This window comes from Tinamus guttatus, unplaced genomic scaffold (genome assembly GCF_059628265.1).
Source record: "Tinamus guttatus ecotype Peru unplaced genomic scaffold, ASM5962826v1 Tinamus_guttatus_pri_ptg000513l, whole genome shotgun sequence".
Lineage (NCBI taxonomy): Eukaryota > Metazoa > Chordata > Aves > Tinamiformes > Tinamidae > Tinamus > Tinamus guttatus.
The window spans coordinates 582,332-607,665 of record NW_028289047.1 but is presented as its reverse complement, the minus strand read 5'-3'; the positions used below and the strand labels follow the sequence as shown (position 1 = coordinate 607,665).

General features: G+C 43.0%; 1 protein-coding gene across 1 annotated transcript in view; it reads left to right on the top strand.

Annotated features, from left to right (window-relative positions):
- The first annotated feature begins 338 nt into the window (after nucleotides 1-338).
- Nucleotides 339-25,334, top strand: part of SVEP1 (sushi, von Willebrand factor type A, EGF and pentraxin domain containing 1) — a 122,515-nt gene continuing 97,519 nt past the window's right edge. The window contains exons 1-3 of the mRNA XM_088533663.1: nucleotides 339-815; nucleotides 20,743-20,998; nucleotides 21,988-22,164. Coding sequence (XP_088389789.1) covers nucleotides 339-815; nucleotides 20,743-20,998; nucleotides 21,988-22,164 — 910 coding nt within the window. The remainder of the gene's footprint in view (nucleotides 816-20,742; nucleotides 20,999-21,987; nucleotides 22,165-25,334) is intronic.

Here is a 25,334-nt window from a genome sequence, read left to right as displayed (position 1 = left end):
CAGCGCAGTCACGGCGGGGCGCACCCCCGGGGCCGCCGCGGGGTCGGGGGGATCCGCGCGCCGGGCCGGGCCGGGCCGGGCCGGCTGCCGCCCCGAGGGGCGGGCAGGAGCGGGGCGGCCCCCGCGGGGTCCCGGCCGGCAGCGCCGTCGGGGCGGCGCCGCGGGGCGGACCGGCCCGTGCCGGGGGGCGGGCGGCGGGGCCGGCCGCGAGGGGGGCGCGGGGGGGGGGAGGCCGCGCCTCAGCGTCGGGGGAGGCGTCTGCGGCCGCCCCGCTCCCCCCCGCCGCCGCGCCGGGATTAAAGGGCGCCGGTACCTGCGGCGCCGTCTGTCCGCGCGCCATGTGGCCGCCGCTGGCTCTGGGCTGCTGCTGCCTGTGGCTGTGGGCGGCGGGGGCGGCGGCGGGCGCCCCGTCCCGCGGCGCCGCGCTGGCCTCGCCGCCGCCGCCCGCCGGCACCGAGAGCCGCGCGGAGCGCCTGGGCCGCGCGTTCAAGCGCCAGGTGCGGCGGCTGCGGGCGCGCAGCGCGCGGCTCGAGCTCGTCTTCCTGGTGGACGAGTCGTCGAGCGTGGGGCCGGCCAACTTCCTCAGCGAGCTGCGCTTCGTCAAGAAGCTGCTCTCCGACTTCCCCGTGGTGCCGGCGGCCACGCGCGTCGCCATCGTCACCTTCTCCTCGCGCAGCAACGTGGTGCCGCGCGTGGACTACATCTCGCGGCGGCGGCCGCAGCAGCACAAGTGCGCGCTGCTGGGCCGCGAGATCCCCGCCATCGCGTACCGCGGCGGCGGCACCTACACCAAGGGCGCCTTCCAGCAGGCGGCGGTGAGCGCGGCAGCGGCGCGGGACCCGCGCGTGGCGGCGCGTGGGGTGGATGCGCCGCGCGCGCGGTGGTGCCGCGTGGGGTGTGCGGCACGAGGTGAGGCGGTGGCGTGGCCGTGCGAGGTGTGTGGTGAGGTGTGGTGGCTGGTGCTGCGTGTGATGGGGCTGCGGTGGGATGGGGTGCGGTGTGGCGTGTTGCGGAATGGCAACGTGAGGTGCGTGGTGAGCTATGGTGTCTGGTGTTGCATGTGGTGGTATGGTGGGGCTTTGGTGCTGCTGCATGTGGTGACACGGCTGTGTGAGGCATGTGGTGAGGTCTGGTGGCTGGAGCTCCATGCGATGAAGTTGTGGTGGGATGAGGTGTGATGTTGCATGTGGTGGTGAGTTTCAGTGTTGTGTGTCATGGCATGGCGATGTGAGGTGCATGGTGAGGCATGGCGTCTGGTCCTCCATGCAGTGAGGTGCAACGGGGCATTAGGTACCGCTGCATGTTGTGGCATGGTGATGTGAGGTGTGTGGTAGGGCACAGTGACTGGTGCTGCATGCAGTGAAGCTATAGTGGGATGAGGTGTAATGTTGTATGTTGTGGCATGGCAATGTGAGGTGTGTGGTGAGGTATGGTGTCTGGGGCTCCATGTGGTGAGTTGTGGTGGGGTGGATTATGATGGTGCATGTTGTGGCATTGTGTCATGGTGATGTGAGTTTCATGGTGAAGCGTGGTGTCTGGTGTTGTGTGTGATAAGGTCTGGTGGCATGCAGTGGTGTGACGGTGTGAAGTGCTCCACACCATGAGGTGCAGTGGGGGAGAAGGTCCTGCTATGTGTGACGGCATGGCTATGAGGGGCGCATGGTGAGGTGTGGTGCGTGTGGAGCTCCATGCGATGAGGTGCAGTGCAGCAGTAGGTGCTGCTGCGTGTGCTGGTATGTGAGGTGCATGGTGATTTGTGGTGTCTGGAGCTGCATTCAGTGAGGTTGTGGTGGTATAGGATGTGATGTGGCATGTGGTGCAATGGTGATGTGTGGTGAGGTGCAGTGTGTCTGGTGTTGAAGGTGATGAGGTGTCGTGTGTGATGGTGTGGCAGTGTGAGGTGCTGCATGCAATGAGATGTGGTGGGGTAGTTTGTGATGCTGCGAGTCGTGGTATGGCAACCTGAGGTGTGTGGTGAGGTGTTTGGTGCTGCCTGTGGTGCTTCGTGAGGTGTGTGGTGATGTGTGGTGTCTGGTGCTGCATGCGGTGAAATTGTGGTGGGATAGAGTGCGATGTTGCATGTGGTGTCATGGTGATGTGAGATGCGTGGTGAGGTGTGGTATGTCTAGTGTGGTGGCTGGTCAGATGTGGCAGCATGGCCATGTGAGGTGTGTGGTGCAGCATTGTGTCTGGTGTGATGTGATCAGGGGCAGTGGTCAAGTCAGGTGAGGGGCAGGGGCAGAAGGCCACGGAGATTCTGGGTGGGATGTTAGGGAGTGGTGTGCAGGTCAAAGTAGTCACTCAAGTGGGAGGGCGAGGTGTTTTCTGTGAGTGGTGTCTGTGCTGGTGGCCAACCTGTTTTCTGCTACGCTTGAAAGTAAACATATGAAATTTGCTCCTTGGAGGGGTGTGGAGCCAGTGCGCAGGTTTGAGAACTGTTAGAGATGTTTCTGAGTTGAGTCTGGTGCCAGATAGATGTTTCCCAGCAGTGGGACTTGGATGTCTGGCAGCTGTTGGAAGTCCAGGATGTCTTCATGCTGTCTCCAGATGAATATTTCAACTGCTGATGGCCAAGGGAGTTGCTCTCGGCTCGTGTGTAAGCCAGTAAGCTGAAGCACCTCCAGGAACCCTAACACCATTGTCCAAAGCACTGAATGGTCAGACCCAGGGCACCGATTCTGCCCAAGCAGCCACAGGGCTCCAGCATGCTGGAGGTTTCCAGCTGGCAGAGGGATCAGCCACTGTCTCCTTTGCAAGCCATTGCATGGGGATGGACATTGCTGCACCCCGCCATTGGCCACCATGCCAGGAGAATTCCCACAACACGGGAATCCTCCTGGTTTGCGGTACAGCCACAGTGTGAGTGCCCTGTAGCACCTTGCTCACCTCTCGTGGGACATCTGCCGTGCCGTTTGTGAAAGAGTAGGTGCAGACGAAAGCAGGAGGCGCATTGCTGCAGGGCTTGTGCTGTTGGCGAAGATCATTCTCTTCTTGCCCTTTGGCAGGAGACAGGCATTGTATCCAGTGTGCCCCAAGTTGCACATAGAAACCCATGTCTCAGTGTTAGGTCTTCCACGGTGAAATCCAGATTTGATATGCTTGCATTCTCGTGGAGGCTGTGTGGAGCAATTTAGAGAAAAGAGTTAAAAATAACATCATTAGGACAAACTCTGAGCTGAGAGATCTTGGGTATACAGTCCTGACTAAACATATCTTTGAAACTGAATAAAGAAAGGTCAAGTGCAGAAACCTACTATTTAGTTTCTTGTGCCCAGCTCAATCCTGTGGTTGTACCAATGTCACTGTCGTTTTACACTGTGGTCCCCTAGGAAATGAGGAGAAAATATTTTTGCATGATGGTGCAGTGTGACAAAGCTGCACATTCGTGTCACTTGCAGACTCTTGGTTAAAGATGCCATACTGTGGTTTTGTGCTGCTTGTCTTCTTTCTGCGAGACAAATTACAACTTTAGGAGGATAGTGCCCATTCCAGGGGCTGCTCTGTGCTTAAAATACCTCTGTTAGAATACATTTAGAAAAGTATTTTAAGTATAACAAAATTGGTGTTCCCTCTGGACTCCTATACTGCTGTCCTTTGTTTTTAGAAGCCTTTTGTTACAGCCATTATTATTTCGTTCTTTCATGCTAAAAGCGTCTCAGTTGCTTCCTATGCTTTAATGTGGGGTTTCTTCTGCTTCTGAGCAGAATTCTGTGTTGCTTTTTCAAAACCAAAAGTGTCCGCTAAACTTGACAACCTCCCAGAAATAGTATCAGTTGTGCAGTACCAAGAAATTAGGAAAATAATTGTTACAACGATCCAAATGCCACAACCTTTGTGCAACACTTTTCATTGGTAGATCTTAAAAGTGACTACATCAGGTCTGTGTCATCATCCCAGATCTGCAGAAAACTGGGACAGAGATAAGTGATGTCCCCAAAGTCATGTGGCGAGCTGGTGACTGACCTGGGAGCAGGATGTAGCCAGTGCACAGAGGCAAGATTTGCTTAGCAGTTACTTGAGCCTGCCTGTCTCAACCTGTGGCAGCAAAACTTCCATTTAACATCACCAGGGAGTGATGCTGATCAGGTTAATGAAGTGCTTCATACGTAGACTGTATCCATCTGCTTTCAAAAAACAAGGGGATTCTCCTTGGCTCTGTGGCTTTTTATCCTCTCCAGATGTTTTGTGGAGAGATTTATTGCAGAATTCCTGTGTTTTGTCAGAGCTTACCTGTGCTCCCAGTGGCTAGGTGTTAAAGAGAGTTTCTTCTGCCCTGTCTTCTCCATAGGTCCTCGGTCTTTGGATCTTGTAGCCTTGCCAAGAAGCCACAGTATGAAACAGAAGTGATTTGAACGCTGTCGGTAATAGTGCCTGCTAATACTTCAGGTGTCCTAAGCACATAGAGAATTTATTTGCAGGTTTGGGGGAAAAAAAATCAATCCATTTTGCCTGACGTTTAGTTTGTTCAGGAAGGAGATCTTCTGCCACCACATGTACCAGAAACTTCTTGTGCTGGCTTAAAATTGCAGGAATTTTGATGGTGAGTTTGTCATGCTTGTCAGCTAAACTCTCCCAGTGAAGGCATTTTTTTTTTAGCTTGGATTCCGACAGTCAGCTTTAATAGCATTTCAGGGTCATTTTTACTTAGACATATTTTTACAGTTATGTTCAACTCTGAACATACTACAATGTTTTCAAATTTAATTTTACTTTTACCAAATTTAGTTTTTGCATTTTCAATAAAAGTTTACTATTCACACTTTTTCCTGCTCCATAGTAAGTTTTAATGGCCTAAATCTTCTATCTGGTTCAGCTTTTTCTTCTTCTTGACTATGGCTCCTACAGTCAATAAGAGCCTGTGGTTTTCAGTCTTTTAGCTAGCAGGTGAGGCAAAAGTAGATAGAGTGCTAGGAAATGGGTGTCAAACGTTTGAGAAGTGCCATTCAAGCCCTCTGTTTTCTGTAAGTAGGTGACAGTGGTAGGCTACTTTGACATACCATAACATATATCATGGTCTGCTTCATTACTCCTCTAAGTAGTGTAAGGTAAAAGTAAGAAGTAAGTAACTGTGTTGTTGCAGGGTTTTTTGTTTTGTTTTTAATGCCATCAATTCCGAAGATGTTAGTACTGATTTGTTAGTACTCATTGAAAAAGATAAGATCACAGAATCACAGAGTGGCTGAGGTTGGAAGGCACTTCTAGAGAACATCTAGTCCAAGCCCCTGCTCATGCAGGGTGAGATGCTGCATTTCTCACCTTACATCTGAATGCTGTAGATAACGCATGGATAAGAGTAAAATGTATTCCCTGGTATCTTCCATGAAATAAAATCGGATGGAGGTTGCAGTATGGATAGGTCTTTAAAGGTGCCAGGAACAGTTAATTTTAAAAAGGGGAATAGCTACGGAATAAAGTTGTTTATAATTCAGTTTAAGATCTGCAGCACAACATGAAAAGGTTGTTGATGTATGTGGCTTGAAACTATTTCTCTTTTTTTTTCTTTTTTTCAGGTTTAGCATCATATAACATTTATAGCATTTAACATCAAATGTCTGTAAGGTATTTATTATTAGCAAAATATCTGTAATAGCATTCGTTTAGAGGTATCAACTTCTGCTCATATTCAGAGCCTTTCCTAAGGAACAAGTAGTCAGGAGCAGTGTAAGGAAGGGGGAGAAGCATAAATTTTCAAAACTCTTTGTCTCCAATTTTTTCACATAATGAGTTGATGGGCAGTCCAAAACTAGATGCAGTTCATGTTAAGCAGGTTGCTCAGTGTATTTTGGGAAGCTGCAGAGCTGCCCCTATGCCAAGGAAGAACTGAAGCTTCTGCTGTTTTAGGGACACATTTAAAGCCTAAGGAAAGCACATAGAATCATGGAATCATAGAACCATTATGATTGGAAAAGAGCAATCTACATATCTAAATGACACATTTTCTGTTTCTGACTGCATCTGGCATTCAAAAATAAAATCTGGCTTTTGTATCTAACCTGATCTTGAGGCAGCATGACAATTAGGCAAGCAGTATGTCAAATTCAGTGTTCTGTTATCATCCAATTAACAAACATGAAAAAAAACTGGCCCTGAAAAGAATGTAAGCACATAGCAATTTAGGATAAACAATTCTAATGCTTATTTAATGCTTGTTTAAATAAGTAATGGTGACTTTGTTTCTTCTGTTTGTCAAAAGCACAAGAAAGTTCAGGATACAGTGTTGCTACCCATTAGGATCATTGGCTTCTAATTTCAATACACTGGCATATTCAGAATCTCATTTTGGAATTGTAACAAAAAGAAATTGCAAAGTAAAGTAAAAAAGTGATTTAAAAACTTTTAAAATGCAAGAGTAGTACCTTCTCACTCAGGAGAGCTGCTTGCATTTACAGTCGTGTGCCTTTTATCAAAAAAAAGTATGGATTTTTATTCCTATGAGTGCTGAAGAATCGTCAGCTAATAGTGAATCCGCAACAGACTCTTTTTGTATTTTTGGTATTGTGATCTACATGCTTACTGGTGGCTTGGGTCAGAGCTGAATGACCTCCACGCGCAGTGGACCTCAGTGAGCTTGAATGTGACCTTGTGATCTGTATTGCAGTTTATGGTGAAAACGTGGAGTCTTCCCGGTTCGCTTCCATGATCACCTTTGAAATTGCACAGCCAGTGGTTAATGATAACTGAGCACATTAGGAGTGGAGTTCCTGTCAGACGTCCTTAGTGGCATCTCTAAACCACTTTTGGTCAGTGCAGAGTGTGTAGGAAGCTGCTCATCCTGCATGCTGCAGGCTGGTGGAGGATTTGCTCGCCCGTTTAAAGTAGCAGGGTCATAGGCAGGGAACACAACTGTACATCGTTCACTGCCTTTAAGCCTAAGCCAGAACGGGGCTACCTTAAGAAATTTTCGAGTAGCTCATTTTTTCTTTCCTCTGGCCTTTCAGCCAGATTGGCCATAAGTGCTCTGCTTAGCATCTTGTATGGGGCTAAGTGGAGCTGAGATTTTATTTGGTGAAGACCTATTACTCAGAAGTTGTTCTGTTTGTGTCCTCGCAGTTGTCTCCTGTATTTTGCTTTAAGAAGAAGTCTTTGATTTGAAAGTCTGGTATTAGTCATTTATTATCCTGCCTTTAAGTTAAGTGAAGTTCATTTTTAAAGAGCAAAACTGTGAGTCATTCAAGAATCAGTTGGTTAAAGGACTACTTAGTCAAAAGGAGATACTCCTTTTGCCCCTTCAGTTGTGCAATTGGAGCTAATCAGTGAAATACCGAAGAGAGACGTAATCTGACTTCAGGAACGGATTGAGGTCTCCAGGCTGGGGACCTTATCCTCATATAGAGACCACTTGTAATGCCATTCCCCATATGGCATGCTGTTCTTCAGGTGTCTCCCTCTCTGCTGAGTACCTGGGATATTGTAGATGCCTAACCTAAGATCCTGAATTGGAACTTATTCCTCTTGGTAGTTGTGTGTGTGGTTTTTTTTTTTTTTTTTAAGGCAAAAGTACTAGTGGCTCTTTTGCTTTTCTTTGCTTTTTGAAGAATTTTTTCTCGTGACTTGAGAAAGACCGTCAGTCCTGTTAAATACTTTAGATTATGTGTCCTCCCAAACTAAATATTTTATACTTTGGAACAGACTTTTCAAAAATATGCTAATACTAGCACTGGGGATAAGAACAGTGATGCAACATGCTGTATGAAGCAACAGTTGTTGCTGGATGGGGTGGCTTGCAATATTTTCACATAATTTTTGTAGGCTATCAAAAACCTGTTTTGTTTGCTGTTTTTGAGATACTCCTTACGGCATGTTGTTAATTGAATTTGCACTACTGTGAGTTTATTCTGCATTATTTAAAGATAGTTGTACTTATAGACAATTAACAGAAGAAAGAACTTTGAAACTATCTTAAATCTAACATAAATCATGATCTTCATTAAAATCTTCTTTAGGTACCACAGAAAGTGCAGGGATTGATTGTACTTCACAGAATTTTAAGACTGAAAAGATCACTGAGTATATTTGATCTCTTACTGATTCCCAAAGAGTGTTTTATGACTTTCAGTCCAACAGAGTATCCTTTGGTGGTGCTGTGTAGGATGGAGTTGAATGATGCAGTGAGTCACTAGGGCCAGATCGTAAGATGAGCTCAGATTTTCTGCCTTTTCCATCAGCTTCCAATAGTCAATTACCATGCATGTGATTAGAGAAATAGATAAATTTTTACAATATTTGAGATTCCAAGGAAACCTGCAAGTGTCGTCTATATTCTGCTAATGCCACCTCCTTATGAGGTGTCGGAAATTAGTCATTCTGCTACCTGAAGTCAGCTCTTCATTTGTATTATCATAACCCTTTCATTCTGAACCATTCCCCCCACATTAGTGTATTCTAGCCACCCTGATGCTCTGAGCTTGTTAAGTGCTAGGCATGAAAGATAAGATGCTGTGTGAGGAGCATCTAATTCTGATGTGTGAGAGACAATAAACTAAGGCAAAAAAACACATTTTTTTCTGGGGGAAAAAAAGAAAAAAAAAGGTGGGCAACCATAGGAAGAGGAAAGCTATTCTTACCAAGTTGTCGTTTCTTGTCTCTCCTTCCTATACCTGCCTTGGCAGGTTTCCGTGGGCTGCAGGAAGCTGATCTAATTCTCAGTCTTAAAAGAGGCCGTATAATCAGAACACGTCGGGACATTTCTTGTGACCTTACAATTGGACTTGCTTCTATGATTCCATGACCTCTAGCCCCAAGACCTGTTGGAGTGAGTGTTCCTGCCTAGGAGAACCTACACTCTGTCATGACCTGTTGAGTCAACAAGCTGTGTCTGAAATAAGGAAGAGGTGGTCTAGGGGTGCAGAGAGGGACGGGTATGCCGACATCCACTGCTAAGAAGAGCCTCCACCAGAATTTGCAATCACCATTTTCAGCCTCATACTACAAATCTCATCTCCCTGGTGTAACATATGGAGGCATAGTAAACTGAGAAATGTGCGACACTGCTGCAGGAATTAGCACAAATCTCACAAATACAATCACCGAGCTAACTGAGAGTAAAGGATGCTTTTCTAAAGCAGCATCGTGGTAACTGGGTGATCCTATCATAAATGTTTCAGGGATAGAAATTACGCTTTCTGGGAGCACCTTTCCCTGTCCTCTGCTCCTCTCTCCAGCCCTGGAGGGGTCTGGCACCAAATGTCATACATCCCACCATATTCCTCAAAGTTAGCACCTTTGTGGAGGAGCGAGTCTTACAAAGTGCTTTGTTGCAGAGAGCGGGAACGCTATTAAGCATTTATATGAAGAGTAGGAATGTATAGGCATTAGAATTTTCAAGAGGTAAGGAGGAAACCAGTTTTTTTAACTCATCGATTGATTAATGAGAGGCTTTTTTGGCACCATGCACCATGTTTAGCAGTATTTCCTTGTACGAGTCTCAGCATTAATATTCTATTTGTAACATATTTTGCATGTTCTGCCACACACTTCTAGATTTTTTGCTCGAATTTCATTCTTGCTGCAAGTAGAAAGTTAGATTTTGCAGGTTTGTGTTGGTCTGCACTTTCTAACTGTCCCGCCTTAAAGGCATCTCTCTTTTAGCAGCAGGAATAGGAGTTTTTGCCTCATATGAAACACACCCTTTGCAGGGTCTGAAAGACGTTCTGCTTGCAGAGGGCTGAATTTGGCTGAAATTCTGTGTGGCATTATTGTTACCTGCTCAGGTTAAGCGTTTGCATTAGAGCCATAAGCTTTGTCTAGTTACTAGTTTGAGCTGCTAATTTAAAAGGGGAATTGCTGAGAGCAGTTGAGAGAGGAGAGAAATGCTAAAAGCGTGAGGGAGTTCAGTACTGTCCCTTCCTGCCTCCCAGGGACTGTGCTGGTAGAAAGGTCTGAGGTAAGGCCCAGAACTCTTATCTACTAAAGCAATAGAGTAGCACTAAATTTTTCAAAGGTGGGCTCTTCAAGTAACCAGGACCATTTTTTCGCCTTTTACATGCTGTTAAAATGATTAAAAACAAAAGCTCCCATTAAAACAGTGATATTCACAGTGGTTCAGTGTCTGTCTGGTATCCTCAACCATGAAGAACCTCCTGGAGTCTTGATAGGCAGCTTATAAAAGGCTTAAGCATTCAGAGCTGTGCTGTTTTGCTGGGCATACAGGTGAACAGCAAAACCCGCTGCCTGTCTCATTTCTTCCACTTCCATACGTAGTCCTGATCTGGGATAGCTCTTACCAAAACTAGCTGTTCATGTTGCACGATTCCAGAACCCTAGAGCAAAACGACACATTCAGGAAATTTCTGAGTGTGACAGATGTCAGGAGATGGCCAGGTCATGAATTATCATTTTCCTTTTGGAATTAATTATTTTATTCAGCCTTTTCCCCTACATTTTTAGAACAATGTTTAAAACAAACACAAAGGAAACAAATACTTGGCAAGTACATTGGTCAATAATGGTATGAATTTTTGGTATGAAAATATGTGATTGATTATGCATTCAAGTAAAATAGTTTAGAGCCTTTGTTCAATAACAGCAAAAAAATGGAGCAGTACTGGATAAATCAAGTAACATCTTGGTTATATTAATAAGGGAAATTTCTCGTACACAAAGAAAAAATGGATTTTCCTTTTTTCCGATCAAACCAGGATACATTAGCAAGATGGGATATGGTACATAGCATATCAACAGATGGACACATTTGCTGTGAATATAGTGCACACAGTGTCAACAGATGAAACCTGCAGTAGCCTTTCAGATTCCTGGTTCATTGTTGCAAAAGGTTACACAGCACCAAGAGCTGGGGAAAGGGCTGTGTATATGAGTTGCTTTATCTTTTAAAGATGCACTTGCTCTTAGAAGTCCTCTGAAAGATAGGTGTATTAGCTCTTTCCTGAGAACAAGGGGCATTTTCTTTGACACACCACCAAATTTTCAAATCGTCAGACAAAAGCATCTAGCACTAGCAATAAAGTGAATCTGAATCTAGGTCAATATTTTATGTGGTAGCATTGCAAAAGCAATTTCTACTTGTTTTTGGGGGAAAGGAAATAGTCTTTATAAAAAGTATGTAATGTGAATGTGATTGTCTTAGGGCTGGAATGAGTAGGTTTGCTTTCTGAGATAAGAATGCTTTCTTCATTTTTAAAACTGTACAAACACATGAAATTACAATTGGCTGGGCAGCAGTACTTTGTAAAGAGGTGAAAGTTTAACTGACATTAGAGCCAGAATCCCATAAAGAGGGAAAAAAAAGGTTAAGTTAGTGATAAATGCCCTGGATATTAGGTATGTTACTGCCATTTCACAGAACAGTTGGGGCTGGCGGGGGTTGCTGGAGATCACCTCGTCCAGACCCTGCTCCAATGCAGGATGCCCAGGACCATATCCAAGCAGGTTATGAGTATCTCTGAGGACAGAAATTCCACCTCCTCTTTGGGCAACCTGCTGCAGTGTCCAACCTCCCTTTAAGTATAGAAGCTGCATCTAACATGTGAGGAGGTTCCTGTGTTTCCGTTTGGGGCTGTTGCCTCGTCTTGTCACTGGGTGCCACTGAAGAGAGTCTGGCTACATCTTCTTTATGCTCTCCCATGAGATAAATACAAACACTGATAAGATCCCACGTGAGCATTTTCTTCTCCAGGATGAACAGTCCCAGCATTCTCAGCCTCTCCTTGGATGTTATGTCCATGTATTTCCTGTGTGGTCATGAGTCCGGATTTTTTACCAGTACACTTTTATTCAAAGAATGTGGATCCAGAGAAATCACTCTCTGTTGTGAGACTTACTGAGTTCACATCTGCCAGATACATAGATGCTTGGAAGTCATATGGCTAAGCACAAGAAATAAAATATTACTTTTATGAAGGTATTTAAGAGGATGACTTGCTTTCTTAGTTAAGATTCTCACACTGTAATAATACAGTATGAGAATGGAAAGAGATGGAAAGTTCATTCTCAAAATTATGCAAAAAACCCCAAACTCTCATGTTGGAATTTCGAAAAACGAGAGGGAGATAACTCTAGCAAGGAAATTTTAGATTGAAGAAAGAAGGGATAGAAAAGGATAGAAAAGATAAAGATGCATGCATAGACTAAGCACATGATTCTGAAGAGCCACTCATTGCACAACACTTGAGTAGCGTGAAGTCACTGCATCTTATATGTCTGTTCTTTCTATCTGATTGTAACATTTAGTGGTTGTTGCTTGTAGCATTATTCAAATGTGCAGGTGTATCCTGCAGACACCGATCTCCTTAAATTCTGTGTGCAGTTCCTGCTAGGAGAATATTCAGGGAAACCGTTTCTATTAGTTAATATAATGCCAGGTAAGAGCACCAGTTCTTCAGAGTTTGCACAGCAATGACGAATAAAGATTTGAAAAATCCAAGAGGAGAAAGGGTGAAGCATGGCAATTGGAATCCCAGACCTGTAACTGTGGAGTATTTTTAGTTCCTGTGTCCAGCAAACAACAACAACAACAAAAGGGTGTTGAAGTCAGGTGTTTGTTCTTTTACAGAGGGAGCACTGGAAACATACTCGTTTCCTTTATGTAGGATGATATATGTTATGCTTCAGGGTAACATTTTTGTCACACTGCAACTCTGCATTCCTGCTATGGAAGAACCAGGCTTCCCAGGACTGCTCAGGATTTGGCAGCAAAATGCCTCAGCCCCATCAAAAACTAGGGTTGATCCCTTTTTATGTGTGTATGCATATATATATATATGTATGTATATACACATATGTATTTTTTTCTTTTGGTGAGGAGGGCTCAGAATATGCGTTTAGTTTAAATGTTTCTTTCACACTTGGATGTTTTACCTAGCGGAAAAATAAAAGCAAAAGGAGCTTGAAACAAAGTGTGAGCTTTTGGGATCTTTCTCATAGTCAGGAAGAAAGCACAAGCAGTCATTTGGTAAAGTCCTAAGGCCTGTGTGTTTTTCTGCCTCTCATCTCTGTACCCATGGAAGAGTGAAATGGAGAGAGGAGAGAGTGGGAAGCCCACTGCAAAATGGTGCAGCTCAAGAGCGTGTTTGTCAAAAACAGCTCCACATCCCTATGTGCTGATGCAAATGGGGCAGTTCAGGAGTTGTGCCTAGATCTGTGAAATTACAGAATAGCAACCCAACTAGCATTGTAAAGAGCAAAATGAGTGTACAGTTCACCAGTGTTGATACTTCCCTTAGTGAACGACATGCAGGTCTTCTAAATCCATCACTGAGAAATTAATTAATATTGTTTTATATCTTTGATTTAAAAAAAGAAAGTTTGGCCAAGTGTGTTAATCAAATATACGCATATTCACATTTTTGTAATAAAGTATAATTTACTCATTATCTATATGAATGTTATAGTTATTTATGTTGTCATTCATAGTGCAAATTAAATATGTAATATCATAATATTGCATTTATTTATTTCATTGTGAATAAGTGATCCCCCAGGGAAAAGAATCACCAGGTTTATTGAATCCAGAGCATAGTTCCTAGGGTAAAAACAAATTCAGTGCAAGTGCGCTATTATTATAGGGGGGAGAAACAGCTCTGTAATAGAGGACTTTGTGTTTCACTTTTGAGATACAGTGGTGGTTCTTCATTTCCTACAACTAATAGCATTGCCTTTGTATCCCTTAGATGGGATATTCTCTACACTGCCTACAAGGCACATTGCCTTTTTTTCGTGTGTGATAAATGCTTGGATAATGTTGTTTTGATAGTTAGGTTCCAACTTAAACCTTTTAAGGCAAGCCCTATTCTGGCAAGGGTCCTGCAGATGGCTGATGTTATCTGAAAGTCAGCTTTTAAAGTGAGACAGATTAACCCATTTTAGTTTGTTTCCCTATAGACAGGTATATTAATGACAAATTCTGTAGGGGCAGAATCCTCTTTAAAAGCCTGCATAAAGCCAGAGATTAGGACCAAGATCCAGTGTTTAGGGATTAGATGCAATACATGTAATCAAGGCAGTAACAGGGAGCCTCAACACTGTCATCGTAGTGGCTGTTAAATGTCTTGGATACTGCTCATCTCATGATTTTATCAATTCTAAATTAATATTAAAAGCTCAGAAGTCAGTGGTTTAGCTCGTTTTGTGATTGCACTAATAGGATTTCATTTTGCCTTGCAGTAGTGAATTTCTAGAACTGGATTTCATACAACAACTTTTATTGCACAAGACCTCATTTTTAATTCTAAGGGCTGTTATTGGCACAAAGGAAATGGTGACCCTGCCAGATATTTGTACGCACTAACCCAAGACTGAATACAATACAGATGGTAATAACTTTTTGCTAATGTGAAAAGAATGTTGTATTTTTGCTAAAGGAGTGAAAGGTTTACAGAAACTGATTGACCTATCACTCCTATGAAAGAATGATAGACAAGAAAGCAGGTACTATAACAGCAGCTTTTCAAAGAAGAGGTCATTTAGTGGTCCTCTACCTTACTTTCAAGAGTAATAATGAAGAGCATTAATTGTTTTCTTTTGTTTGTACTTATCTTTTATTATGAACTTGTGATCAAACAGGAGATGTTCTCAAATAAGGTCATTTAGCACCTCATTTTAGGTAATGCCAGGGCTCACAGTTTTATATGAAATTAAAATCACTAGCAGGTGTGGATATTTATGCTTCCAAGAAATAGTTTTCCAGGATCCTTTTATCTTCCCAATACTATGCTGGGTGGATTTTTTATGCTTTATTTACTGAAAATCCTACAGAGCTTTGTCATAAGTGATTCATCTTTATACAGATTAGTAGTCTGTAGAGTTGACAGGGCCTGGCTAAATGCATGGAATCACTTGTGTGCATGCTTGCAAGTTTGGGATTTAAGAGAACATGTCCATTTAATATGGATGAAATTTCTTTTGGAAAATGGGCAGCCTTCAGAAAGGTTTCTGAAGATAGAAGGGGAAAGATTGTTTGGAATAGAGCAGTGTAGGTCTCAGTTAAAGAAAACAAAAATAGTGTAAAACATTACACAAATACTAGAGAAAGAATGATGCAGCTCTCTAGTGATGTATGTCATGTTAAAGCTCACCAGAAGACTTGTGACAATGGTCCCTTACTTAATGGACTGTCCATGGCTCCAAACAGTGGCTGTTTTTTATTTTCCTGTAACTAAACAGTAAATGGTCCACCAGACATATACAAATGATTTAAAGATAGATTTACACTTTTTTTTTCCCCTCTGCTCCTCAAACACAGAAAGTCCTCTCTCTCTCTTACTCTTTCTCTCCTCTGTTAGAGAGCAGGGCTGGTACATCTAGAGTTACAGCTGCATGACCTGAGGGCCACTCAGGTTAATGGCTTTGTTTCATTTTGCTTTCTAGGGGTGATGTGTAGCTATCCTACTTCTCTGCTCAGATCCACTGGCCCCTGATCATTTGAGTATGTCAGGTAGCAGCAAAACAGTTTCATGCTCCCTTACTTCTATTTGTGGTTGTGTGTGTCAGAAAAAAAGTGCTGCCCCAAGGAGGAGGTTGCCCTTGCAGAGTGGGAAGACAGAGGAGATACTGGCTGTTTGCCTCACCGTAGGCTCACATAGCTAAGGATGCCATTTGCCCCTCAAAAAATGCCTGTTCCTGAAGCTTTCCACTTAGTGTGACCCATAAGCTAGTGTTCAGCAGCACTAGCAGACCTTTCCTGTACACCCCAGAAGGCACAGATGGGCTGTCCACTCTGCATAGCACCGGTGGTAGTCTGGTTGTGTAGAGCAGAGTTCCCTTACAAGTCACAGCATCGCAGAGTGATTGAAGGGACCTCAGGAGATTGTCTAGTCCAACTGCCCTACACAAGCAGGGTCCCCTAGGACTGTTGCACGAGACCTTATCAAGGTGGGTTTTGAGTATCTCCAAGGATGGAGATTCCACAACTTCTGTGGGCAGCCTGTTCTAGTGCGCAGTCCCCCTCACAGTAAAAAAAGTTTTTCCTTATATTTAGAGAGAACTTCTTATGCTTCTGTTTGTGCCCATTGCTTCTTGTCCTGACATTAAGCACCACTGTGAAGAGGCTGGCTCCATCTTTATACCCTCCCTTCGTTTATCTGTACATATTACCAAAATCCCCACTCAAACTTCTCCAGGCTGAACAGGCTGAGCTCTCTCTCAGCCTTCTCTCAGATGAGAGATGCTCACTCCTTAATCATCTTGTGGCCCTTCCCTAGACTCTCTCCAGTACCTCCACATCCCTGTTGTACTGGGGAGCCCAGACCTGTACCCAATACTCCAGGTGCGGCCTCACCAGAGCTGAGGAGAGGAACAGGATTCCCTCCCTCAACCTGCTGGCAACGCTCCTCCTCATGCAGGCCAGGATCCCATTGCCCTTCTTGGCCACAAGGGCACATTGCTGACTCATGGTCACCTTGTTGTCCACCAGGACTCTCAAGTCCTTCCCTGCAGAGCTGCTCTGCAGCAGGTTGCCCCCAGCCTGTCCTCATGCCTGGGGTTGTTCCTCCCCAGGGACAGGACCCTGCACTTGCCTTGGTTAAACCTCATGAGGTTCCTCTCTGGGATGTCCTGGTCCCTCTGGATGGCGGCACAGCCCTGTGGTGCATTAGCCACTCTGGTGCATTAGCCACTCCTGCCGGTTCTGTATCATCTGCAGACTTGCTGAGGGTGACTCTGTGCCTTCATCCAAGCAGCTGATGAATAAATTGAACAAGATTGGAGCCAGTATTGACCCCTAAGGGACATTGCTAGCTGCAGGCCTCCATCTTGGCACCACAGTTTACTCATCAGAATTAATTAGCCCTTTCCAATATTTGTGCTGTGCTGGCTGCACTGCAAGGATACAAGCTAGCTTGCTAACTGGCCTTGGAGACCTGTGACAGACGCATATTTGAGGAAGATACGGAGGCTTGTTTGCTACCCACTGTGAGTGCCACTTGCTGAAAACTGGGGCAATGTGTAATGCCATCTGCTACCTTCATATGCAGTGTCTGTGCAGCTTTATGCTACACACAGAAGGAAGCTGCTTTGAAATAGTATTACTGAACTTTCAAAGCCAGGTGCTGCCAAAATTAAACTTCGTACCCCTTTTTACAACATAGTCTTGGGCTATATAGCTCTTCTGCTAGAGCAAGCTGAGTGCAGGTGGGATCTTTAGAGAATTGCACTAGCAGTTTCCCAAATTGCACTGGGAGTCTTGCCAGCATGTGCAAGCTGTAGTTTCTGTTCACGTACACAAGTTTCACAACTTGTACTGATTTGTACTTTTCCACAAAAGAGGGTAGATGGCCACTTCTAACAAATTGTTTTGTCACAGGCTGAAAGTTCCTGCTGCAGAGATCAGAGATCCTACAGCCACACAAAACAAATAAATGTGGCTGAAACATATTTCTTTACTGAACTTGTTTTCAGAAGTAGCACCCAATTTTCACTGAAACAGCTGAGAAAAATATCGTAGATGGAGAATATCAACCTAAAGAGTTAATAATTTTGATAAAGATTAATTTGTCAGAATTCTTTCTTAAAATGGCAATGTTAATTCTAGAATTCTAAATTATAAGTAGAATTCCCTTCTTCTCTTGCATTACCGTTTTTTATAGAATATGACATCCATTTTCAGAGGCATTCACATTTTGCTAATTTGTGTCTTCATTCCATCTAGTGCATTGTCTTCCTGATTCTTTTCATTCCAATTTTGCACTTTATTCGGGTTTTTCACTTATGACTCAAGCCACATGAAGAACAATAGGTTTGGTTTCCAGAGCCTAAGGGACAGATTTGTTTCACTCCCTTTGGGTTTTGCATTCCAGTAATAATAAAACAAAGCCCAACAGCAGCACTTTGGTTGGCACCCTTTCAGACAGCAGTGCTGTTGTTTTGCGTATGGCTTCATTTAGCCTATTAGATACCCAAAATCAAGGAACTGCCAAGTCAAAATCAAATTGTGCTGAAATTCAGCCTGGCTTACCCCACAAGCTTATGAAATCTCAGCAGGTTATTTTAACTGGCCCAAGCTGTGAGGCTTTGATTAAGTTTTACTTTTAAAAATTAAAAGTTTTACTTTAAGTAAGTTCTACAAGTTTTACATTTTTGGAGGCACTCTGACTGCCTGTCTACAAACAGATTCATGGAGTAAATAGCATTAGTGCATTGTCAGACTGAAAGGATGTGATGGACAGTGCATGACCTGCTTCAGTGCTACTGAATAATGTCAAAATACTCTCTATGCCTTCTATAGAGGGAGCAATCATTTAGTTTTTAGATATCAATGGGGTAGATGGGACTATTGGCAGTTTTTGAAGCAGAATGAACTAACTACAGGAATTTTAGTAAGCTATAATAAGGAGGAAAGTATGATTCAGTAAGGACAAATATGGAGTGCTATACTGGGGTAGAAATAACCAGCAGCCTAAATGCTCACAGGGGAGAGAATATCAGTAAATCCCAAGTGGCCTAAGGAGTGCATGGATCAAAATTTAAAGTGGTTTAAAAGATATCAAATCATATGAGTTGCCTCAGGCTCATAAGAAAAATAAAAATGCACCACCAGCAGAAAACCAATCACCATTCTGAGAGTTACAAATAAAAATGCTACCTGTAAGGAAGCACAATATACATTGTCTTTGGTGTGGTAAGACTGGTGCTAGTGTGTCCAGTCTGGGTACTGTACCTCAAGTAAAGTGTAGACCAATTGGTGAGAATTCAGAGAAGAGCAACAAGGATGAGCAGGAAAAAATGTGTTGAGAGGAAAGAATAGGAATTGTGTTTTGGCCTAAAAAAGAGAGAGAAGGTACCTCATTAAGGTGAGAAGTCTGGAGAGCATTGACTTCAGTGAAGGATTGCTGTAGAGAAAAAGAGAAGAATCTCTTCCCATTGAAAAGAGGACAAGAAATTACTGCAACATGGAGACAAGCATAAACAAGTCAAAGTGCTCACTGCTGTAAAGCGAGTGGAACAGCCTGCCCATGTAAAATCTGCAGCACTCAAAGTCTCTAAGAACAGGTTAATAGAAGGTGTCTTATTATTTGTGGAAGATGCCTTTATTGCTGTGCCCATCTGTACCCTTTGCTTTTTCTGTAAGTACTCTGTGACTATGAAGACAGGGAGAATGCTGCCGAATCTCATAGCTTCTCTCCCCCTTTACCCTTAAATATTTACATCAGTGCAGTATAGTAATGTAGTAGTGCAGATGCTGAAATTAAATTAATTGATAATCCAGACTGTCTTTTTTTTTAATGGAAACCGCTAGATTTTGCAATGTGCGCCTCATATTGAAATTACGTGCTTTGAAGTGGTGTTTGCCCTCTTTCCAAGCCACTTGCTGCTAGTGACCTAGCAAAGAAGAAGGGAACTTAAGTGTGCAAAGGACAAGGGATTTTGATTTTTTGAGAGGGATCTGTTGTGGATAAGCCATTTGCACAGAATAAAGTGTTGTAGTCACATTTGTTTCTTTTTCTTTAATTGGCTGATTTGTTAAAATCTATAGCCATTTGCTGGCTTTGACTTGACATGCAGTCATTGAATGCATGGTGGCATGGTAAACTGCTGGTAATTACCAGTTGTTTGGTTGCCACCTTGGGAACTTCATTTTCCATGTGTTAAATTACAATTTTGAAGTCTTCTTTTTTAATTTAGGCTCCAATTTCCTAGTGCAGTAAAGATAAAACACCTGACTGCAGGAGGGATGTTCAAGGTAAAATTTAGGGAAGTAAGTCACCCCGTGCGTGATGACTCTGGAGCCTTTTTGAACGGCAGATGTATTCAAATTATTTGCTTTTGATTTGTAAATTTAGCTTGGCATGTAGATATAGCCTTAGTAAGAACTTGTTTCTAACCAGTCACAGTTGCCATCTGTTTATAAAACCTATTCAACTTCCTCTCTGTAAGAAAGGTTTATAAGCCTCAGCAAGCAAAGCTGTTCTCTTTGTGTTGCACATCAGGTGCCTGCACTGTGCTGTGTTCAAAGCTCCAGTTCTGGGCAGCATCTATCCCATCTCCTGCCTTCTCTCTCAAACCCAGGCATGTGTCTATATGTGCTTTCAGACATATTCTCTGTCCATTCACATATGCTACCAAATTGCTTGGTAAGAATATCTCCATCTGTCTTAGAAGATGTGAATGACGCAGTCACTGTTTTGTTTTCCGGAACTTCTAGAAATTTCACTTGTTAGAGTAGGAAAAGGCAAATGAAAGTTGGGAAGGAAAATGTGGAAATTCTTTGGAATTTGTTCGTGGAGCAGATGCTGAAAGCCATGATAATGACAGGGGGCCTGCCAGCATTTGCAGCATATCTTCAGCCTGTTTGCGTGGTAGGATATGATGAACTCCTGGCCTATTTCTAAAGAGTCAAAAAAGTTTGGAGCTGAATGGCACTGGTGAACAGTGAGGCAAAATGGACCAAACTTTCAGCTGACATGCATCTACATCACTCTTCTTGACATTAGGGCAGTTGGCAATATCTGAAGTTTTCTCCCAAGGAACAAATATAAATAGATTTGTCTAAATAGAGTTGCTAAAGCACTGGTTGGGGTCTTTGCTTTTGCATGGGTGATCAGTGTGAAAAAGTCTCTTTTCAGCTGCGATTGGGCAGACCGTGGGCATCAGAAGTGTGAGTCAGTGTTTGGCCTTGTGTAACCTTAGTCTCTGTTTGCAGATGGTTTATCTTTGTTAGTAGTGGGTAGTCTTTCAAAAACTTAGTCAAGCTGCATAACCCAAATAGAGCTGAATAATGGCAGAAAGTAATGTTGAGATAAGCTCAACTGCTAAACGTTTGCCTGAGATACAGCGTTTCATTTTGTCTTCCAGCAAATACTGCGGCACGCCCGTGGAAATGCCACAAAGGTCATATTTCTTATTACTGATGGATATTCCAACGGAGGAGATCCAAGACCCATTGCAGCATCCTTGCGTGAATTTGGAGTGGAGATCTTCACCTTTGGGATATGGCAGGGGAACATCCGAGAACTGAATGACATGGCTTCCCATCCAAAAGAAGATCATTGCTACCTTCTTCACAGTTTTACTGAGTTTGAAGCTCTGGCACGTAGAGCCCTTCATGAAGGTATTGATGTGGTAATCTCAGAAGTCCCACAGAGATCATGGGTTTAAAAAGAAAGATCTCCAATATTGTCTCTGTATTACATTTCATGTAGTTATGATTCCTTATATTTTTATTTACACTTTCACTTTCCAGCAGAGGCATTCATTTTTCAGGTGAATGGATAAACAGTTTGTGGCTACTCACAGTCAATAAAATGTGAGCTAAGTTCTCCTCCTTGGTGTGTGCACACAAACATCCCCTCAACTCTTCATTTTGGCTGAGAAGGAACAGACTGAGCCATTGATCCAGTATATGTTTTGTGTGAATATACAATACTGGCAGTGCTTCTCCAAAAGACAAGAGAGTTACCCAGTACAGGGCTCATGCCTTCTCTCTGTGCCTTTTGGTGCTTGGGATCAAAAGTTAGCCTATATAGAAGTCTTTAATATCTCTCAATAAAGATAAATATGGTTTATTTTACTGAAATTGTAGAAAAAGTAAAAAGAGTTTAGCCTGGGTTTTTATCATTTTTTACCTACTTTATCCTCAAAAAAAAAAAAAAAAGAACTGAAGGCACAAGTGATTTCAACAGGCATGTAAGAAACAGCTAGAAATGTGAAAACAGATGGTCTCGTGGCTAATGGCTTCGTTTGTAAGCCACTGCTACTTGAATGAGACTTCCTACAAGCATCAGACTAGCCATTAATATTATCTATCTATCATCTCCTTTATTTCATTTTAAAATACTATATAAGTAGTGTGTTTTACTTCCGGTAGATGAAAGATTTTGGGGAAAGATTTTGTGCTATCGGTTCCAGAAAACTTTTTTTCCAGAATAAGAACACTAAGCTTTTTTGCACTTCATGTGAAGCAAGGTTCTATTTCATGCTACCATTGCTATTGCTCAGGGTTTAAAAACAGGTTTTTAAGATGCATTTCATTAATGAAGTATTGCGAAGCTGTGGGGGGATTTTTGGTTGGATTTTTTGTTTTTAACTGATATATTTCAGACCTGCCCTCTGGCAGTTACATCCAAGAAGATATATCCTATTGCTCATATCTCTGTGAGGCAAATGAAAACTGCTGCGATGTCATGGCAAGCTGTAAATGTGGAACTCACACTGGCCAGTTCGAGTGCATCTGTGAAAAGGGGTACTACGGGAAAGGACTACAACATGAATGCACAGGTAAGTCACATGCCTCCATGCCAGGGTTTCACTATATGCCCTGATTATGTAGCAACTCCAGATGAGGGAAATCCGCTCTGTTTGGATTTAGGGCTATAAGCCTGGATCGGAACACATTTGGGGCTCTGGAAATATTCTGACTGTCTAAAGACATGGAACAGTCTTCAGTCTTACCCAGTAACTAGACTCCAACAACAGCCAGAAGTATATGGAAAAGACAAAAAAAATAGGGCAAATGTTCTTGTGTATGTAAAAAACACTTCCTTAAGATGCTACTCAACAACAATTTGTGACTCAGAATTTCTGATTCGAGGATGATGTCTTTTGTGTTTAAGAGCTCTTACTAATTTTTCCTTCATGAATTTTGCTGATTATTTTTTGAACTTGCATAAACCTTCCTGCTTGGAAAGGGATTGTATATGTGCATCTTTCCCAAACCCAACTTTCCTTTATTGTCCCAAGTTGACTAAAGAGAAATGAGGTGTTTGGGTCACTAAATAGAAACGTGTCATCATGTTTGATTTTTAGGAGTTCTTATTTGAGGCTACAGCCAAAATGATTACAGTGACATTTTTCTATTTTATGTCAGAATAAAAAGATAGAAGAAAAGGTTATGGCTTTCTGGGTTCCCTACAAAGTCATTTTGTAAGTGAAGATGAAAGAAAAACGTGTCCATAAGCTATAGTTTATTTATTTTATTCATAAATAGACAGAATTTACCTAGGGAAGTAAAAAGGAAAGTTGAGCCACTGATCATAGTGGAATTGTTTTTCAGCTCTGGGTGATACCAGATGCCTATGTTTAATAAAAATATAAATTGATGGATAAACAGCCGTTTTAAATATGGAAATTCTTTTTACATGCAGTTATGAATTAAGTTGAAAGATCTAGAACAGTCAAGATAATCTGAGGAATTATTTGCTCAAAATTGCAATAATTATAGTAAGTGAAGGGAAACTATGTGTGTGAAAATATATGCAAGTTTTGTTCAACTCTATTAACTTTTATAGGACAAAAATGTGAAAATTGTGAGAACATACCTGAACTGTTATCTTGGTTTATGAGTTGGCTAAAAGAAAGTTATAATCAAACATCTTTCTCAAGAAGCAAAATGTATTTTTGTTGTGATCTTATTTCTTTCACCACATTCTCGCTTATATTCCATTGACAAAGTCACAGTTCTCACTAGTTTCCATGGGAAATGCTAGTCAACTGTGATGGGTAAGGGTTTAAGGGTTGTGTAGCCATTTACGTTGCTTTTTCAGATGCGGTTTTCATTGTATATAGAGGTCTCTTGATGTAAACTCTGCTTAGAGGTAGGTATGTAAAGTGAAGAAAAGCTAAGAATGCCTTGAGGGAAAGGTTTTTATCATGGACTGTGATGGCTGTATGTCTGCACTAGGAGGAATAAAAGAGTACAGTGAGGTCTCCAGATTATACCTCAGTGTAAGATGAGGGAGGAGAAGTGCTAACTCCCAAGTGCCTAAAATGTACTGAGATACTACAGTGCTTGAATTGGGAAAATAATCGATTTCTTTGTACTCCTTGTTATCTTCTTGGAACTCAGCTTACCTGTAGAGCATCTTTCCCTTCATCAAAAGGGAAGCAGGTAAGTGGAAGGGAATTTGGGGGTTTTTCAGTGATGGATGAATACAGGGATGCAGTAGACTCAGTGTCAGCACTGGCACATTGAATCAAATTCTCCTTTTATATCAGTGGGTGCAGCCTCTTTGTGCGCTCACAACTTTAAACAAGATATGCTATTCTGTTTTCCTATTTTATTCTGTTCAGCTTGTTCATCAATGACTTGGATGAGGGCACAGATTGCACCCTGAGCAAGTTTGTGGACGATACCAAACTGGGAGGAGTGGCCGACAGTGGCTGCACTGCCATTCAGAGGGACCAGGACTGCCCAGAGAGTTGGGCAGAGAGGAACCTCGTGGGGTTCAACAAGGACAAGTGCAGGGTCTTGCCCCTGGGGAGGAATAACCCCAGGCACCAGGACAGACTAGGGGTTGACCTGCTGGAAAGCAGCTCCGCAGAGAGGGATTTGGGAGTCCTGGTTGACAACAAGTTAACCATGAGGCAGTGATGTGCCCTCATGGCCAAGAAGGCCAAGGGGATCCTGGCCTGCATCAGGAGGAGCATTGCCAGCAGGTCGAGGGAGGGGATCCTGTCCCTCTACGCAGCTCTGTTGAGGCCGCGCCTGAAGTATTGGGTGCTGTTTTGGGCCCCCCAGTACAAGAAGGACATTGAGCTTCTGGAGAGGGTCCATCGTAGAGCGACAAAGATGATTAAAGATGATGATGATAGATGCAGCATCTATCTTATGAGGAAAGTCTAAGTGAGCTGAGCCTGTTTAGCCTGGAGAAGAGAAGGCTGAGAGGAGATTTGATCAACATATACAGGGGAGATCAATACGTATAAGGGAGAATGCAAGGGGGATGGGGCCAAACTTTTCCTGGTGGTGGCCAGTGACAGGACAAGGGGTAATGGGGACAAACTGAAACACGGGAAGTCTGATCTCCATGTGAGGAGGAAATTCTTTCCTGTGAGGGTGACAGAGCACTGGAACAGGCTGCCCAGAGAGGCTGTGGAGTCTCCTTCTCTGGAGACCTTCCAAACCCGCCTGGATGCCACCCTGTGCCACATGCTATGGGTGTCCGTGCTGGAGCAGGCGGTTGGACTAGATGGTCCCTAGAGGTCCCTTCCAACCTCAACCATTCTGTGATTCTGTGATTTTCAGATGGAATTGCAAAGCATTTTAAATGAAATTCATCTTAATTCATCCTTTTGTTTGTTTTAGAATTGCAGTCAATTTCCTGCCCTTCAGCATAAACACCCCAATAGACTATTGAATAAAATAACGCCAGCACTTCTATCTCAGGCAATACGCTACATCGTTAAGCATTTTTTTAACTATTTCTGAATATATCTGGACTTTCACTATAGAATAGATGTTTCCCTTGCTACAAAAAAGGATCTTTTCACGGGATAAGCTTATCTTTTGGAGGCCACAAAAAATGATAAAATTCTGTGACTTATTTGTATGTATATTTCTCAGCTTCAGAGAAATTTTGTTTTGATACTATCAGTTAGTACCTGTAAAATAAGTCTTTTAAAGTGTTTTGTATTAGATACAGTGGAAATCTGCTGTATATGGGAAGATA